This window comes from Thermobia domestica, chromosome 6 (genome assembly GCF_964235325.1).
Source record: "Thermobia domestica chromosome 6, izTheDome1.hap1.1, whole genome shotgun sequence".
NCBI lineage: Eukaryota > Metazoa > Arthropoda > Insecta > Zygentoma > Lepismatidae > Thermobia > Thermobia domestica.
Window position 1 is genome coordinate 35245251 of NC_137459.1, and position 21046 is coordinate 35266296.

Consider the following 21046-nt stretch of genomic DNA (forward strand, 5'->3'; position numbering starts at 1 on the left):
GGGGTCCGTGTTTCGATCCCAGCTCGCGCAGTGTGGACTTTGTGGTGGACAAACACTATGATCATGGGTTTTCTTGGGCTTTTTCCGTTTCCTCCCAGTTTCTTCATTCCACCATTTCATACATTTCTCATGATCACCGTCTCCTTTAGCCTAACCAATATAAGCGTGGGACGTAAAACTGAAAGATTTTATTTCAATTTATTTAATACAGTGATAAAGAAACAGGTTTTGCCTTCATATACTATGTTCCATTAGTGATTTCTTTATATAGACACCATACGACTCTTTTATACAGATAATATGTCCTGAAAAATAAGCGTTACACAGACATGTTTAAAGAAAAACTTCTATTCTTAACCCTACACAAAATTTCAGCGTTATATACTGTATTCTTCTGGTTATATATTGTATTATTAATTTTTTCAATTCTTTTTCATTACCACAGGCATCAACATTTATCATCTATAGGTGCAAAGAGAGAGCATTAAAAAAGAAAATGGATGTTTAAGTTTTATTATTATTATTATTATTATTATTATTATTATTATTATTATTATTATTATTATTATTATTATTATTATTATTATTATTATTTAGCTTCGTTTTTAGCCGAATTGTTAGCGTGTAAGACGTCGGTATGCATAGTCTCTGGTTCTTTCCTCGGTGGAAGCACTAACATTTTCTGTTATTGACCCAGCATCATGAAGCAATTGCGGAGCTACTTGAATTAAGGGAAATATTATTTTACGATGTCCTCCTCTTTTTTCATTGGTGGAATCACGGTGGCTGAATTGATAGAGGACTTTCCTTTCGTGTGTAGAGTCCGTGATCGTATCCGTAGGTTTCTCGGGATACTACCAATTCCTCCCACTTTCTCATTCCACCATTTCTTCCATCATCATTCACTTGCCTAAATCATCCGTCTTCCTTAGCCAAAAAGACAGAACGTGCGATGTTACGAGTCTTCATCCCGGCGAAATTAAAATACCGCTAATTTTACAGTAATTATGTGATATCTTCAAATAGATAAAAGATAATCGAAATGTGGAACAAGAGCGCCCTAGACAATATTATTTTACATGAGAAACCGTTATCACGACTCACTTATCTGCTTTTGCGATTTCGAGCCATTTTGAAAATCGGCATTTATTTTCGCATTTCTTAAACAGCTGAAAACGGAAAGCCGCTAGGTGACTTGTGATAACGGTACCTCACGCAAAATAATATTGTGTAGGGCGCTCTTGTTCCATATTTCAATTATATTTCATCTATTTGAAGTTATCACATAATTACTGTAAAATTAGCGGTATTTTAATTTCGCCGGGATGAAGACTCTTAAACTGAAAAATTTCATTTGATTTTTACCCATTGAAATGGCGAAAGAAAAATAGTGTTCTTTTTGCAACTTCTAAAAAATAGAAAAAAACTTGATTCAGGCATCTTTTGGCTACAATGTAAATTAGGAAATTAACACTTGCGTAAAATAAAGCTATTGTGTGTGTATGTGTGTATGTGCGTGTGTCATCAAACTGTAGGTACACTTCCTTGGCTATGTAATGTCAATTTCCCTGTTTCCTGACAGTATTACGGGTAATAATGAAGTCAGACTTAATACAATCTCCATGTTGGGCCATTTAAAACCAGATACCACCTAAAAGCAGTTTAAAGGAATAAATAAATAATTTCCATGTCCTTTGCTACCGAAAATAATATACAAAAATTATAAATTAGAATTCAAGTTTATATATGTTTCGCAACTAGCTACTCGAAAAGCAAAATTGAAAAAAAAAAAAAAACGCAGATTAAAATTTTTATATTATATCAATTCCTTGGTATTATGCTTATTGAAAATAATAAATTAATTTCTTATTCTTGGTTAATTACCATGTAAGCTGATCAAATCCACCAGAACAAGATTTTTGACTTTGGGATGGGATGGGGGGAATAAAGTTCACTTGGTTCTCATCTATTTATGATTCTTGACAAATGTCTGCAAGCGGCAACAGAAGTTAACTCTCAGAAACACCTTCGAACACCTGCTTCTGTTGGTTTGTTCTTGCCTTTGTTAATATCTTTCACAGTGTAAACAAGTGTTTCGGTGTATGTACTTATTCCACCATCTGTTTTCTATTTCCATATGGATACATAACTTCCAAGTTTACGAGTACAAACAGATGTGCTAAGACTTTTTTTTCTTTTTCTTTTTTGCAGTATGAATTTTAATTTGTTATCCATCATGCATACAAATATTTACGACAATTCCTCAACAGCATTCAGCATATACAATTCTGCGTTTTGGGGGGCACGGTAGCTCAGGGTAGAGAGCTTTCCTCGGGTGCGTAGGGTCAATAGAGCATTTCTGTTTCAAGTATGCCCCTGCTGGCGCTGCTGTCGATGTGTGTTTTCCGATATCTCCCTCGAAAGAGGATTGACAAGTTGCTGCAGCAGAGGTTTTTCAATGGTTGGATGCGGACAGGGTTGCCACATTGAATTACTCCACGCGGTTCGCTGTGCATTGTCTTCTTAGCCACTCTAAGTAGCCTACGATCTTCACTCGCCAAGACCAAACGACTGAGTGGCAAATTGCCAACACAGCCGAGATAATTCACGTCTTTCTCCACAGCAAAGGGAGGGTTTCTTTCGTAAGTGGGCGGTGGGGGTGGGGCCGAAGTAAGTTTCACATATTTTCCGAGGGCAAACTTGAAACAGAATGACTCTAGTTTGATCCCCAGCCAAGTAAGTTTATGGTGGACAACATCGTGTCCGTGGGTTTTCTCGGGATACTCCCGTTTCCTCCCACAATTAATTCCACCAATTCTCCATCATCATTCACTTGGATAAATCATTGTCTCCCGTAGCCTAAAGGGCGTGATAGTGGGACGTTAAACTGAAATATTTAATTTTCTTACGTTTTATTTATTTATGTCATTCTTATGCGTAAGTTAAGCTCCATGTATCTGTTCTTCCATAATCTTTATTATATGTAAGTATTGAGAGCACAGTTATTCGTAAAATCCATGAAAGAAAAAGAGAAAAAATAATGCTGCATTTTGATATCAATTACCGTCACAGTGAATTATTAAGCAACAAAACTAATAACATTATTCTTAAAATGTGCCAATTAGCAAATAGTGTACGCTGATGTTACGCGGCCTAAATACAGAACATTTTCTTCCACACTGTTTCTATCTAATGACAAAGGTTTGAATGAGAACACTCATAAACATATGAGAAGCATAAAAATTGCATGTTTGTTATCTGCAAAATAGTCCACAAATCTCTCACAACTAACATGGATCCTGGAAGATGTTTTACAATCTTCGATACCACATTACTTCTGTTGAGAGTGGCAACAAACGTTGTTTTCGCGAGTGTAGCACTATGATTCCAAGTGGTGTCAATCGTAATGGAATCAATACTTCAACTTCTTACTATACAAGTAGAAATACACACAAAAATCATATTATTATATATTAAAAATCGTATTATCTATATATTAAAATGCGAGGTTTATATGTTTGTGGTCAAGAAAAGTTATATGTTTGTGGACGTTTATTTGTGTGTGGCCATTTTTTTACAGTGATGTCTCGGAAACCACAAACTCTAGAAAGATTCCGTTTTCAGTGATCGATTGCAAATTTTGTGTAGATTGTTCAATTCTAATTGAAGATTTAAAAAACTGGCCGTTATTTCTTTATTACATTTTTAGGCGTAAATTGGAAGTACTGAAATTAAAAAAAAGAGCAAAATATCCTATCCTATGAGTTATACATCCCAATACAACATACGGTAGTTGTATACATGAGTTGCATATCTCTCAGCGTTTGTTTCAAGGCCAAATGATAATGAAAAACGAAAGATAACTATTTCTCTAGTCTGAGGTGTATCTTTATTGTTTGGAGTGTTTTGCCCAATGAGCACCATACAGTTGTATATCACTGACATTAGGGATGGCCCATTCCGGAATCCGGAAAGTAAAATAGAAAAAATCCGGATTTCGGAAAAATTCCGAGTTTCGGAAAAAATCCGGAATTCGGAAAAAAATATTTGTCTTTTTGTAATCCTAAGAATTTTGTTCAAATGCAAACGAACAAATTTCCTTTTTGTAATCCTAAGAATGTATGATGCAAGTTAAGCTGAAACTTACATCCTAAAGTCCAGAGATATGACATATATCACACCGAGATAAACAAAATGACATAATGAAGATGAGTTATCATGCGTAGTTTTCGAGAAAATCGTGAGAAACGAAGCTGTATAAAGTTAAAATATGCGTCACTTGTTGCCAATGTGATGCAATTGATAACTTTTATGCTGGATTATTATTATTATTATTATTATTATTATTATTATTATTATTATTATTATTATTATTATTATTATTATTATTATTATTAGTTTATGTACTGTAAAATAAAAATATGAACCATTAAGTAGCAGATCTTTTCTATTGATTTTTGATATCTTCTAACAGTAATGCACATACTACTAGTAAATACGCAATGATTATCAAGGACATCGGCATATTAATGTAAGGAATACTGTGCAGACTAGCAATAAATAACAGATAAACAATAGTTGCAAAAAAAAAAAAAAAGGTAACTAACTTGGGCACTTCAGGGAGCACATCCACTTTGCGCTTCATGTTCGCGAGGACATACGGACGCATTGAGACTCTAACAAAGAGCGTGGTGTTATCATGTTTGTTTGGCTAATTTTAATAAGGTGAGCCTGATGTATAAAGTTATTAAAGTCATATTATTGCTCCAAGAGTTGTACGATGGAGTCATTAACGTTAATATTAATGTAACTAATGAGCACTTACATTGCTCTAACGGTTAACCTCATTTTTGAGATGATTATTAGACGTGAGCCATTTGGCATGCAGTTAGAAGACCCATACTTATTATTTGAAAAGCACACGTTATCTGTGGAGTACTAACGATTTGCGTCACTATTGAACACTAACGAGCCCTAGCGAAGTGTAAAGTCGAAATTGGGGTCTGATGTAAGTGGCTTGTCAACTTCACGGACATTATATTTTTTCTTATTCATACAGGGTTTATGTCACCCGAGGCAAACATGAAATTCGGCGCTCCCTAATTTATATGTAGAATACATCTATTTATCTATTGCCCTTTTAGGCGCCCTTCCAACCACATGCTCGGCTCACGTTCCTTCCCCCTTAGTAGCGGCCTGTATTCATATATCTCTATATTTGAAAAATGTCCTGACAGTGAGTGAGTGTCTGACTAACTGATCAACGTTCAGGCCAAACAGCTTAAGCTAGAAACTTGAAATTCGGACAAGACATACAGTAGGTACCACTAGGAAAGGATTTTTGGAGATTAGATGGGGCAGTAACAGAAAGGAGGTGGCAATTACTTTCTTAAAATGTCGTATTAGTGTTACTCACGAAACGAGACGAGAAAAAATGTTTTATTGTCTCGTCTCATTTTTTGTAAAAGTTTCGCCTCGATTCCCAAACGGTTCTCTCTCGCCTTGCCTAGGATCAATTCTAGGCAAGCTTTTTTTTGTCTCCCTTCGAAAAGTTCTCATCCCGTGTGTCGTAAATATATATACACAGTAGACTACCAACTATCCGGTCTAGTGTTGCAGAAGGGCAAGTCGGATAACAAAAATGCCGGGTATATTGGAGTACTATGATTGTTGCTCCACACATACCATAAAGACACACTTTTTGCATCACATTCTATCTTATTAATATTACATGAACACTTAGTACAGGCAAGTAATTTATAAATATTTGCTAATATTGTAACATACGTTTAAACGGTATTAAACGAAAGGGAAGTCAAAAAGAATAAAAGTAGTGTACACATTTTAAAATAAATTTAATAATGATGTGTTATTTAGTTGCAGGAAACATGAAAAAAAAATGGAAATCAGGAGTTCTCAACTTTTGCACTGGCGTACTGCCATAAGTAGCACGGATCACCCTTAGTGCCTCGCGATTAAAATTAACTAGGCCTAAAAGAGTCAAAATATATAGTTTCTAGTTTTTGAAAATGTTCTTGGTCCATGACTGTTTCTTCTTGGCACAGTCGCGTTTTTATGAAAATGTTACAAGTTTAGTAGATCGTTTACTAAACATTTCTCATTTTATTACGGAGTTTTCTCTCTTTCTTTCTTTTTCTGTCTCTTAACTAGGCCGCATAGTGCAGAGAGTCTACTGTACTTGACTTTTGGAAATAACGCAAACAGTAGTCTTTGTGAAATAATTTATTAATAGGACCAGTGGCGGCTCGTTTCTGAACCCAGCATGATATGCGCAAAATGAAGTAGCAATTTGCTTTGAAGCTGTCTGATACAATATTATGATGGACTATTGGATATCCCCGTGTCCTATTAGCTTGGTTTGTACAAAATTAATGTAGGAATTGGGAACTTTTATTTTGACACATATCAGTGATAATAAAATATGCTTTGGCCGCTCGTGGCGAAGTCGCTAACACTCTCGTCTTTGGTGCGAGTGGTCCCGGGTTCGATTCCCGGTGGAGACACTCGGTCGAAAAAGTGTAACAGCTTTTTCAGGCCAGCCATTTTAAGTGAGGATTTTCCTGAGTTTCCCTCATTCATACTAGGGAAATGCCGGGATGGTATCTAACACAGGACCCAGACCGCTTCCTTCCTTCCCTTTCCCCGGATAGTGTGCTCGCCGAGGGACGCCACTCTCATACGTGACGGGGCAAATGACCATAGATGCCGACAGCTCAGAAATCTAATCCCTAATCCCTAATAAAATATACTGGTTGTATCCCTTGTTAATATCGTCTGAAAGCTTATGTTTAGCAGATTGTAGAAATATATGTCATAGGAAATACGAGGATCATTCAATAAGTAAAGAGACAAAGTCTATATTTTTAACACTAATCATTTTTTTTTTTGTTTCAGGGGTGTTAGCTGGCAACCTTGGGATATGCTCTGATCTGCTGTTTCGTAATTTTATGTCAACATAACTTCAAAAATATCAATTCATCATGGCAAGTCCTCTAGAAGATTGCACCTTAGAAGAACAGCGCTCAGTCATTAGGTTTTTAGTCGCAGAAGGTGTCGCAGAAGGTGTCGTGAAATTTTTTTCTCGAATGTTGAGACAGTACGGTAACAGTTGTATGAACCGTGCGAATGTGTACAAGTGGGTTGATCGGTTTAAAAGTGGCCGAACAAGTGTAGGTGATGAACCCCGATGTGGACGTCCAGTGGAAGTTTCTGGTTCTTCGTTGGAATCGAGGATTGACGGACTTATTCGTGATAACAGAAGAATTACTGTTGAAATGATAGCTGAGGAAGTTCAAGTAAGTGTAGGAACTGTTCACAATGTCATTAGGAACATTTTAAAGTACAGAAAAACGTGTGCCAGATGGGTTCCCAGACAGCTTACTGACGCTCATAAAGAATCAAGGCTTTCCATTTGTCAAGCCTTAACGCAACGAAGTTTGATTGAAGGAGTCGCTTTTTTTGAAAGAATAGTGACTTGCGACGAGGCCTGGATCCATCACTACGACCCTGAGACCAAAAGGCAGAGTATGGAGTGGAAACACACTAGCTCTCCAGTTCGGAAAAAATTCAAGGTTCAACCTTCCGCTGGTAAAGTGCTGCTGACCATCTTTTGGGACTCACAGGGTCCAATCTATTGCGATTTCCTTGAAGATCAGCGAACTATCAATAGCCTATACTATTCTGAGATGCTAGAACACAAAGTTAAACCAGCTACCAGGAGCAAACGCCGTGGACTCTTGTCAAAAGAAGTCATTCTTCTGCACGATAACGCCCGCCCTCATACAGCCCAGCTGACCCGAGATAAGCTTCAAGAATTGGGTTGGGAGGTCTTACTTCATTCTGACTACAGCCCAGACCTCGCCCCATCTGATTTTTACCTGTTCGGACTACTCAAAGACGCCCTACGTGGAAAAAGATTTGCTAACAATGAGGAAGTTAAGGCAGCGGTGCAAAGGTGGCTTCGGGGTAAATCGAAAGATTTCTTCGCCAAGGGAATTAGGAAGCTGCAAGAAAGATGGGACAAATGCATAACTGTAAAGGGTGATTATATTGAAAAGTAGCCTTAGTTTTGAATGATTGAAATAAATCTTTATTGAGCTATAGCAATTTGTCTCTTTACTTATTGAATGCCCCTCGTATATATGTGTATTCATCTATTTTCATGCCTGAGACGATAGGAAGCCAAAATATATAATTTTCCAAACTCTAATGCAGCATAACTATTTAAATTCGGTCGCAGAGGACCCAAAACAAGTTGAAACATTAATGAAAGTGAGATATAAATTATGGTAATGTAAGCGAACATACAATAGAAGGTTGGTTCTAAAAATTTTGTTGTACTCTTTGAGGATAGAGAAGATCACTAACGTCGTTCGGTTGTTGGACACTACGAATTGAAGCTGATCCCCGAAGCAGTACTGAGAAAAACGACAACACGATAAGTAGCAAAGAAAGTACGCGTTGACCATTCGATTGCAGTATGACATTTTGAGAAACTAGAAAAGGTGAAAAGATGAATTAATTGATCAAGAACCAAAGAAATCGATGATTTACATCTGCTTTACATTGCTGCTACTTATGAGCGACGAAAGCAATACATTTTTCGAACATATATACATAGGCAAAGAAAATTAAATATTGTAAGGTAAGCGACATCTCCTACCCATGTTTTAAGTTATGTGACTAGTTAACCTTCACTTCGGTGTTGTCAAAATTCAGCATATATCAATAGATATAATAAGTCACAGCTAGGCTTAAACAATGCATACGCATCTTCGCAATTATGTGTGAAATCTCTTAAATCCTCGCCTGTCCCTGGTTCGATGTCCGGTCAAGTAACTTTGTAGCTGATAACATCATGTCCGTGGGTTTTCTTGGGGTATTCCCGTTTCCTCCCAAATTATCATTCCACCAATTCCTTTATCATCATTCACTTCACTTAATCATTGTCTCCCGTCACTTAGCCTAAAGGGTATAACTAGCGGTTCCGGGTTCGATTTCCGGTGGGGTCACTCGGTCAAAAAAGTGTAACACGCTTTTTCAGGCCAGCCACCTTGAACGAGGTTTTCCTCATTCACACCAGGCAAATGCCGGGGTGGTACCTAACTTATAGGTCCCAGGCCGCTTCTTTCTTTCCCCAATCCTTTCTTTCTTCCCTTTCCCCGGATTGTGTGCTCGCCGAGGGACGTCAACCCTCAAATCGTGACGGGCTAAATGACCTTAGATGCCGAAAGCCGAAAAATCTAAACCCTAAATCCCTAAATCCCTAAAGGGCATAATCGTGGAACGTTAAGCTGAATGATTCCCTTCATTTTCTTAAGGTCTGTATACGGTATGCAAATTTCTCGTGTTAAATTGCATGCAATATGGACATCCATTGACACTGCTCAATACAAATAGACTGCAAAATCAGAAGAACCGAAGCAAAACAAGATAACATTGGAATAAGGTGGCCATAATTTCAAAAACTAAAAGCAGGACATTAAAAAAAAAAAAAAAAAAAAAAAAAAACTAGCGAAAGCTTAGTTTGGAATAAATTTAAGATTTCACAGTAAAACAGTTTTACAAAACTAAAATTTCAAAGAAAACAATGTTAACTATGTCGCTGGAAACATAGTAAAGCAGTCTTACCTATTGAACATATACGTAACTAGGCATGCAATAATTGCAAATTTGGAGCGAAGCAATAGACCTTTATTGATTATTCATAGAATGTTTTTTTAGTGTATCAATTGTTTTTGTGAACGAATACTATATGCAAATAGTTGAATTTGGAATATCAGCGAAAATCATAATGGTTTCAAAAATTGTGTTCACAGAACAAAACGAAAAGGATTCTTCCTATTTCTAATACTGAAAATTCTATTTTCCACTGTTTACAATGAGAATTAGCGCGCCAAATGCTTTTGCAATGTTACGTCTATGGGCATCCTGTTTTTCGGTATTTATTTCTCAATGGTATGTCTGGTCGGGACATGCATCCCCTTACGAAACACAGCGCGTGCTCTCGAATCACGATGTCAAAGTTGGTTAGAAGCCTGACACACTAAAAATAATACAAAATTTACCATTTTTCTTTTGCTTGTTTTTCGTAAGTGAAAGGAGACAATGAAATGCAACTTACCACAATCATAGATAATCTTATTCTGCAACAGAAAATATGAACCTGAAGAATTTTCAGTGTTGTCATCCATAGAAATTACAGTGTTTCCAGAATAACATTTCCTCAAAAATCTAAGTAAAGCAGCGACTAGAGGAACGAACTCAACTGCATTTGATTACGTAAAATAATGGTTATATTTAGTTTGTAATAAGCAAAATAGTTTTAATTTACAGTTATCAAAATTAAATAATAATGTTATTTAAAAAGTAGTTTACAGGATTCCAAAACAACATGACACGTAATTAAATGCAGTTGAGTTCGTTCCTCTAGTTGCTGCCTTAACTTAGATTTTTGAGAAAATGTTATTCTGGCAAGATTGTAGTTTCTATGGATGGCAACACTGAAAATTCTTCAGGTTCATATTTTCTGTTGTAGCATAAGATTATCTATGATTGTGGTAAGTTGCATTTCACTATCTTCTTTCACTTATGAAAAACAAGCAAAAGAAAAATAGTAAATTATGTATTATTTTTAGTATGTCAGGCTCTTAAGAACGGTTCAAACATCTCGGAGACGTATCTGCACAAACGAATGCTTAAGTGGAGTGAAGAAGAGCTTCGCTCTAATTATATTATATTAAACCTAATTACGTTGTTGCAGGGCGCGGTGGCTCAGTGGTAGAGCGTTCACCTCCGGTGCTTGGGGTCCTTGGTTCGATCCCAGCTCGAGCGGTGTGTGTTTTTAAAATCCCTGCAAATTTTGTGTTCTTGAAATAGAACAATCCTGAAAAATCAGAATGTATGGCCATCCTGTATTGGAGGAGATTGTATGGTTTGTAGAGAATTGTATTTTTATGCATGTTACAGGTTTTAATCATTTATTTCTTGTTTGATGTAAACAAGTTCTCGTACAATCACAGAAAATTCTTACAAAAGAAAATAATTTATATAATTAATACAAATACAACATACAGATAACTTATGTAATCAATACAAAGACTGTTTATCGCCGAGTAAATACAGAATTTCAAAACTAGCCCCAAGCAAACCAATTCCTAACAAATCGCCAAGAGCCGTCAAGTATGGAATGGCTGAATTATCCGGATCCATCTTGTGTGTCCATAATAGGTGACCAATGACATAAGCAATGTACAACAGAATAGCTACCTGTGAAGACACAAGAAAAACAAAATATGAGAAATGAACTCATTCATGAATGTTCATTTCATAAAAGCACAACACACTGTTTATATACACAGTTTCCTTCTGTTTATACCTGCACCATTTAGATATGTGTTTTGGTTTCTAGTATGCATCGATATTTTCTCACCTAATCTTTTGTTCGTTATTATGTTCTCCGTACATTTATAAAGGTGTACTTAGACTATTTACCAGTGATTTAAACAAAAAAATATCATCAATTCTGTACCAAAGAGAGAGCGTAACCCTCTAATGGCTAGAGTTAGGAGACTTAATAATTACAAAATCATACAATCAGGGAAATAAAATTGATGAATAAAGAACGTACTACCAATCCCTAATATATATATAACTTTCGTGTAATAAACGCCTTAATAGACTCAATTATCTCCAGCGGTTTACTGGCATAACTTGGGGACTACAAGCACATCTCTGACTTGTCATCACCTAAGCGTTCACTGCTTGGATCGCTGCACACATCAGCTTCTACAAAAAGCTCAAGATCTTCGAAGACACGCCGTGAACATTGCCTATTATATAAGGTACCCAGTCCTACACGAGACCTGTATGACCGCATCCCATTTCCTCATATCCTTTACCACATCGAGTAACTTGGACTTTCCTACATCACCAATAGATTGAAACAAAAGCACTCCTCTTTCCTTGACATTTTACACTGCGATACAGACTACGCTTCGCACCACCCAGTCCTCCACCCACCATTCTTCTTACTTTTCATTTTATACGGTTATTCACTTCCACCCAATCATCCTAATGAAGATATCGCATCAGCCTTTGACATTCATTCAGATTCGCAAGACATCTTTCCATCATACGCACAGTAATCCTTAGAGCTCATCGTGCCTCTCAGCATGATACTCAGAAGCCCTAGGATCGGAAGATAAAATTCATTTGCCTCACTAACCCTTCCCCTATATTGTGTTGTGGCGTTGAGTGCACCTCATACTCATCTGCACCTCATCACCGTTCTTAATAATTATGGCTAAAGGCCATAACGTCTGTTATGGTGCTTCTACATCAATTCATAGCAATACTGTATAATCTACGATCAATAAAGTTATCTGGTTTACTAAATCACTTGGATCATCCCCGCTATCTTCTTCCTATATTTTTGATCCTTCTTTTCCCGAGAAAAAGGTGTAACCTTAAGCATGTTCGCATTGTTGATAATAATAATAATAAAAAAAAAATGGTGTTGACATTACACACAAGTAACAAACTATACTGGTAGCCATTTTTTGAGTTGTTTTAACACCTCGTTTTTTGCTGTGTAGTTTGTCTAAATATTGAATAAACCCTCAGACCAAGAACTATATATAATTTCGACAAAAGCTTCGTTCCAGTGTGTGACTTGACAATTTAAATGTAGTGAAATATGCATTGTGCTTGGTTTGCTGATTAGAAATGAAATGAAATATTTGAGTTCTACGTCCCACGGTTATGCGGGTTAGGCTAAAGGAGACGGTGATGACGAGAAATGAGTGGAATGGTGGAATGAAGAGTGAGAGGAAACGGGAAAACCCCGAGGAAACCCACGCACACGGTGTTTGTCCACCACAAAGTTCACTTGGCGCGAACTGTGATCGAATCCGGACCCCAAGCACCAGAGGTGAACGCTCTACAACTGAGCCACCGCGGCTCTCTTATTCTGATTAGAGTTAAGCTTCCCTTTCATCAGCGAGGCTACATGAGACGTGGAGCTATAGCTTAATGTGGGATCTGAACTACAAGACTTCCCCGTGGAAACCGAATTAAGATCTCCCACTCCAAAGATGCTTACGCTAACCATCATGGGAGAGCTCACACATTGCATTTGAATTTGTAACTTTTGTAACTGTAATTATTACAGTAAATCATCGTTAATCTGAACAACTTGGGAGGATAAGTTGACCGAAATAACGAAAGTCTGGATTAACTTAAGTAGCTTAAAAAAACAGTAGAAACTACATTAAACTCCGTTTATAGCAACAAAACACGTTTATTATGGTGTAGCAGTAGACGCAATCCAGTACATACAGGGTGTTTCAAAGCAACATTGACAACGTGTGGGAGGTAATTCCTGACACCAAGATAAGACAAAAAGTACAGACCAAAAGTACACAAGATGGTGCAGAAATCCATCATTTCGGAGTTACAGGCTGCCGAAAATATAAAAAAATATATATATATACTTGAAAGGTAGCTCCATAGCTCCAATTCGTAGATATAAGTCCATAGGTTTTTTTTCTACGGACATAGAATTTGATGTACTCTCCAACTATCTCTATAAGATTTGTTGTGGAAGTATTGCAGGATTCTGAAACATGGATATTTGGATCGGGCACATAGTAGTTCCTAAGTAAGGTTTTGACCAGACTACGGTAGGTCCCATAATATTAGAGATAATAGAGTTGGTTTCCCTTCAAGACGGCCTCTCGGGGCACGGCATACAAACGGCACGAACACGGCCCGTCACGTGTGAACTAAAAAAAGGACAACCCAATGACTTTTCAATGCGAATGTCTGCAAAGAAACTTCGTGGACTACGGCACGGACGGGACACGACATAAGAACGGCATACTAGGTATGAACTAATCTTGAGAGTTCTCCCTTCCACCATACTTGTAACATACCTGGATTATTAAATCACTACCTAGATACAGTGGGCCTTATGCAGAGTCGTTTTGACGCATGGTCAGCGTCATACTAAAGGCCTGACTTCTGCAGAAAACATTATGTTAGTCGAAATCTGCAGTATGACACTAATCACGCGTCAGAACGACTCTGCATTAGGCTTAGTGTGTCTCAAAGCAACTGGTCATCAAAGAGCTAAGTTCACAAGCTTATCATCCCAGGGCTTGGTCAAGATTTTTGAGCTGTACTCTAAACTTTGGTTACTGTGCTGCTTGTTCTTTTTACACACCTTTATTCACATAAATGTTTTGCCGGAATGAGCAATAAACCTAAAGCTTTACCGAGTATAACGAACTGTTGTGAATGTAAATATTTCACTTGATTTTCATTTCAGGAAATCGTTGAAGAGTTAGATGTAACATATATACAGAGTATCTCAAAAGTCCCTTGATATAAGGTAACTCTGTTATTACCAGAGTTACAACAAAATGTAAGAGGGGAAACCGTCTCCAAATATGATGTTTTCAATCTAAAGCGAATGATTTGTTTTTAAAAATCGACCAGCCGTTTGGGCTGTACACTCTGAATGCGACCAATGTTAAATGAAACTGCCATTTATCTGGACTTACAACATAAGTGAATAAAGTTACTGTCTTTTAAGCTAACGTGTCGATGACCAGCCCCTATTTCAAACATGCCCCCATCCACTATACTCTTACAAAATTTATCCACCTCCCGGTAAATGGCTACGTTGCAATTTCATTTAACATTGGGCACATAAAGAAAAATGAAATGAAATGAAATCCTTAAGTTTTACGTCCCACGGTTATGCCGGTTAGGCTAAAGGAGACGGTGATGATGAGAGATGAGTGAAATGGTGGAATGAAGAAAGTGGGAGGAAACGGGAGAACCCCGAGAAAACCCACGCACACGGTGTTTGTCCACCACAAAGTTCACTTGGCGGAGGCTGGGATCGAACCCGGGACCCCAAGCACCAGAGGTGAACGCTTTACCACTGAGCCACCGCGCCCCCCTGGGCACATAAAGAATGTACAGCTGAAACGGCTCCTCCGATTTAAAAAAAAAATCCTTCACTTTAAATAGAAAACATCATATTTGGAAAGGTTTTTCCTCTTACATTTTGTTGTAACTCTGATAACAACAGAGTTACCTTATGTCAGGGGACGATTGAGACAACTTGTATATACAGGGTGTTTCAAAATAACATCGACAATAGTTGGGAGGTAATTCCTGACACCAAAAAGTTCAGACCAACCTGGGAGAACAAAATGCTTCTTTTCATTTATATAGGCTCCCGAAAACATGAAAAAAAAAATAAATGTATATAGCTCCAAAACTATGGGACCTACCATGCTCAGGTCAAGACTTCACTTAGGAACTAATATGTCCCCTATTCAAAAATACACGTTTCAGAATTCTAAGGTACTCACGGAACAAAATTTATATAGGGAGTTTGGCTACGGTCATATAATTTGAAGTATTCACAAACTACCTCTTTAAAAATTGTTGCGGAAGTATCGCAGGATTCTGAAACTTGGATATTTGGATAGGGCGCATAGTAGTTCCGAAGTGAAGTCTTGTCCGGACTACGGTAGGTCCCATAGTTTTGGAGCTATAAAGTTCATTTTTTCATGTTTTCGGCAGCCTATAACTCCGAAAGGAAGCATTTGTGCACCTAGGTTGGTCTATACTTTTTGTCTTATCTTGGTGTCACGAGTCACCTCCCAAACGTTTTGGGTGTTGCTTTGAAACACCCTGTATATCAATTTGTATTAGAATTATGTAAGGAAAACTAATACTAAGAATGAACATACCTGGAGAACTGCAGCAAAGAGGTAAAAAGTGAGGAATAGCGGTGTCAGGTTTAGAGCTCCGGTTTTTATGTAGTCAATAAAATATGCAAATATCAAATGACCTGGAATGACCATCAGCATCAATACTCGGGCTGTTTTTGCATGAGCCTCTGCAAAGAAATATGCAATATAATGAAGCAGATCAGTTACATTTTTATCCCATTGAATTTCCACTTTGTGTAATATCATTAGTACTCTTACGAATAATTAAAGTAAAATTGAACTGCAAAATCATTAAATGAATTTATTAGATATTATTTGTAGGAAATGGGAAATTCCCGATAATAGCTTCCTGCATTAACTTACGTATGTTAAAAAAAAACTAACTAAAATGGATTTTTTCTTTACGTTCAATGTTTCTTGTTACTTGGTATGTTTTATAAATACAGGAAAACGGGAAAATTTAAATTGACGTAAAATGAATTACTCAACAGAGAAAAAAATACATTTAATGATCGAGATGCATGTAGAGACTAAGCCATTAAAGAAAGGTCTTAACTACAGCGAAATTAAACTACAATTAATTTTAAAGTTTTTCTGTAATATCTTCAAAACAAATAAAAATATTCAAAAAGCAGAAACGTAGTGAACTAGACAATACGATTTTGCATGTGATACCGTTATCACAACTCATCTATCTGCTTTCAATTTGCAACTGTAGATAGATTTAACATTTTTTGCGGGTTCTGTAAATAGCTGTATACCAAAAGCAGATAAGTGAATTGTGGCAAATGCACTACATGCAAAATAGTATTGTCTAGTTCACTACGTCTCTGGTTTTCGAATATTTTTATTTGTTTTGAAGATATTATAGAAACACTCTAAAATTAGCGATAGTTTAATTTCGCTGTAGTGAAGACTCTTAAGAATGACATTAGCTATGGCATTTACATGTCATTTTACTTCTTGAAGATGATATGAGAAAGATGTACTGTATCTCGACTCACTGGAATGCCCAGTGTATTATGTCTTGGGGAACGTCAGTGAGTTCTTTAATCCTCAGTTTCAGTTCAACGATGTTTGCATTTCGTGTACTATGCTTTTCGCTTTAAGGTGTCCCTGCAAACACTAATTTCAGGGGATCTCGGAGGCAATAGGAAGTCATTGTTCTTATCCAATGCTCTTACAGTGAATACACATTCCTGACAACTTCATTGCTTCATTGTTATTAAATGGCGAAGTCTTCTCAATGTTGTTTTATCAGTTCTAAACAAATGCCACCCATACAGTGTTGCTAACTATAGATTCAACATTTCCCGTTTCCCTGCACCAGCTATTGAATTTTAATCGATTTAGAAAAATGTCTATAACTGTTTCACTTGATTGCCTTCATCATTTAATTGTTTAAACTTAAAGATGAATACCGCTAATACGGTGGCAGTAATGTGTTTTTAAATTATGTAAGATGAAACATGTTCATATTCCTGATATGTGGTTATTTTCTTTTAAACGATTTTTGTACTTGCAGTACTATCCTTGTTTCTACATCAGTTACCTTGTATTAACCTAAAATTAATTTTGAAAGGACCTATCATGGTAAGGATTCTACCATCGCTGGCTGACACTGGCTACCATGTACTATGATTTTCAGCTAATTTCTTTGTTTCGACATAAACATTGATCTTTTTATATCATCCATAAATTGCAATATCCATCTCCCCCATCTACCATTTTCCTTCTACCATATACTCTTCATTACAGATAGAGCAACAGAAGAAAATGTAAGTTACATGATTAATACGGCATAGATTACCGTTAACCTACAGAACAGCTTCAATTCGTTGTTGAATGGAGGCATATAAGCCACAAATGACTTCCAGGGAAATATTGTGCAATTCATCATGCAGTCCAGCACTCTGCTGTTAGTGAATATGGAGAAGACTGAGTTCCGGAATGACCGCAGGTATTCAATAATGTTGAGATCTGGAGATTGGGTAGGCCCAAGGCCGTGTTGCAATTTATCCGATGTCCATGAAGCCTGCCTCAACAGCTCCATAAACATGCATAATTTCATTGCCATCTTGAGAAATTGAGTGATTAGTCGGAAACACCTGGACCATAGGATACACGTTATGGCCAAAAATGTTGACTTAACCACTGGAAGTAATCCATCCCCTGAACGCAGTTACAAGATTCAGAGAATATCAGGAAATTGTGCCCCACAGCATTACAGATCCGCCGCCATGTTTCATGGTAGGCAAAATATAGTTGAGATGTAATAAGCTTGTTTGATCTTCGCAATTCATAAACTCTGGGTCATTTTATGTGTTTCCAATCATTGGTGGTCCACTTTCCATGTTCTCAGTAACATTTTCTTTGCACTAAACCGTTGTTGGTGGTGATCATTGGTTTGGCAGTTGGAACCCGACTGCGGATGTTTAGGTTATGCAACTCGGATCGGACTGCGATTGTCGTCATTTTTGTCGCATTCGCTCTTGAGTCTTTGTGACAATCTTCAATATTTGACAATCCCCATTACTGATGCTTTCTTTCCTTCCACAATTATTCTTTGCCAACGCTGTTTCGTCATGAGTCTCCGGGCCGTCATCACCTGTAACATTGTTCCTCGCGACACATCAGCCACCTGAGATACACTTGCCTCAACTAACCTCACACTCACAATTTAGCTTTCTCGAAACTCAGAATGGTCTTCCATCTTGCACCACCACTGTCTGCCCGCTTCAACCCCATTCTACCCCGCTTCATGTACTACAGATGACTACATAACTCACTACTAACGATAGTCAGGTGCAGCACATGTATTCTCACTCTTACCTATCACACCTTACCCATTGCAAACTACAGGTGTTTCCTTTATTTTGATAAACATTTGCGCATTTTTAATAAGACAGTTTCTTCACAAACAATTTCCTAGCTGTTTCATTTATCTTCCTTACTATCTTTATACCGATCCTATCTTCCCTTTATTGCTAATACTTTCTTAATGTTTCTTTCCACTGATTTCTTTACTTTTACCTTTCAAATGATTCCAGTCACTTTATACCGTTCTTTTGTAGCGTCCATATTTCTAATTCACATACTACCTTGATGAGTCTTCTTTGCAACTCTTTCATTCGTCAACTCACGAAATATGCACTAAATGAACTTGAAATGAAGAGAGCACTGAATAAAATGATGCCGGGGTCATATTTTGAAAATATGACTCATTTTGCAGACTATGCAGTAAGAATGACAATGTGCATTTTACACAGAAGATATTTGAATGATTTTTTTTTTAAAAAAAACATATGCTGCGGAGGTGATGCATTATCAATTCACTACCAACCATATTTCAGTGTTTCTAAAAGAAAATACACTTACCTTTTGAGAAAAATGCTTGGAACGGACTAATGCATATTTTGGCACCAGGAGGAAGAACTCCAAAGTCAGTGTCTTTGTGTAACGAAGTAGCTATTCGGCTTGCCTGAACTGCAACCAAATTTCCTCCGACTCCATTGATAACTGGTTGAAACACAGCCAGGCCGGTGTAACTGGAGACCATGAAGTCTAAAATCAAACCACCCAAACTAGAAAGACAAAAAAGAGTTGTTACTAGTACGTTGTAGAATATTTACTTTGCAAGGGAAATGAATGACAAGATATGTAGGGTCTCTGGTTTCAAGATTTATAAATTATAATGTTACGAATTAATCCAATCTCTACGTGGGAAACTGTAATATGAGTAGTTGAGTGAGGTGGTTCGATCAAAACTGTCGTAGCAACTGTAAAATTGTCGTATCACCAATGATGCACTTGCTTCGGATATATATCAAGGTGGGAAATGTTCAAGTGTTTTAAATGTCTTAACTTTGAGATCATATTCAACCTTTATTTTTTTCCGCTTTTAAGAAAATGGAGCTCGACTACTCTGGGTCTGAATTCATTATAAGCAAGGCTGGCTCTAGGCAATTTGCAGCCCCGTGCAATGATATCATTTGCGGCCCTTCCTCCTTACTCCAGAAAGAAGAAATCTTAAATGATTTTAAGTATGCTACCCCATCATGAACAACGAAGGGGAGGGAAAGGGCAATCGTACTCAGAAAGGCCTAAATACTACAAATACAATTTCGTTGTGTCTGTTTTTTTTCTTTAAATAATAATAATAATCTATTAAGTTAGTGAAAAATAAAGCAAACACACCCGCAGAGAAAAGATGGTAATCATTTTAATAAGATTCAATATCGATCTTTAATCTCAATATATCAGTTGGCAATTCCAGTGCAACTAGGTCTTCTATCTTTATTCCTTGATTTTTCTTCTACATCTGTTAAAAATTAAAAAAAAAAAAAAAACTTGTTTCCACTTTCAATGATAAAGAACTTGTTTGTGACAAAGACAAGACCAGTTTCATATCAAAACTGTGATAACTCACTGAAACAACTGAATGGAACAGGCGTTCGAGAATTGAATTCTTGTATTTGACAACAATTAATGCTGGGATTTGTTTGACCATTTGCTTTAACACTGTCCATATGACCTTAAACTAATGCGACTAAGCATGATTTATGAATGTAGTAAAATAGAAGTTCACCTAAACAAATTTAACTTTCATCAGGATGAAGTCTGTTTCCAAGGGGAAAAAATATTTATTTTAAATAATATAGTTATGGCAGATTTTGTCACCTTGTGCAAACGCACGTGTTGCATATATGGTAGAGCCGGTCCTGATTACAAGTGAACGATGGATGAAGGAAATGATCTGTCTGCACTCACTCGTGCTTGAGAAAAATAGTTCGTATAAGCCTCTATTGAATTAAAAATGAAAATTATATTATCATCAATATTATCATGGCCTTGGAATGACAAAATTCTAAACGACAAAATTAAAAAAAAAAAAATATTATATGAAAGAACAGTAGATCAGTACCGTCGGGAAATTACACAATTGTGAATTCCGCATGTTGTTTACTTTGGAAGATAGAAGAATGTCGGCTCTATCTGCAGGAGAAGTGAACCTCTTTGGAGTGAGAGGATACTAACAAAAAAATGACATTTATCTGCAAGAGGAAAACTGACATTTATTCAAGCGACAGATTTTAGTTATGGAAAAAAAGTTGAGAATGCTCAAAGAGCATTGCCATAACGAATTTAAAGAGAATGGGGAGAGGGAGCTGGGAGGATGACTGTGATTTTTCTTACATGTAAAAGTACATATTTTTATCTGCAGCTTGTTCTGTTTCTCACAAAAAATTCACAAAATATCATCTCTCTATGAC

General features: G+C 36.9%; 1 protein-coding gene across 5 annotated transcripts in view; it reads right to left on the reverse strand.

Moving 5' to 3' along the window:
* Positions 1–10984: 10984 nt before the first annotated feature.
* LOC145687930 (solute carrier family 41 member 1-like) overlaps positions 10985–21046 on the reverse strand; it is a 191119-nt gene continuing 181057 nt past the window's right edge. For all 5 annotated transcript variants that reach the window (XM_081761499.1, XM_081761496.1, XM_081761495.1 and 2 more), the window contains 3 exons: positions 19152–19357; positions 15792–15940; positions 10985–11289 (listed from right to left, as the gene is read on the reverse strand). In XM_081761499.1, the coding sequence (XP_081617625.1) occupies positions 11110–11289; positions 15792–15940; positions 19152–19357 (535 nt within the window). In that variant the 3' untranslated portion in view covers positions 10985–11109. The remainder of the gene's footprint in view (positions 11290–15791; positions 15941–19151; positions 19358–21046) is intronic.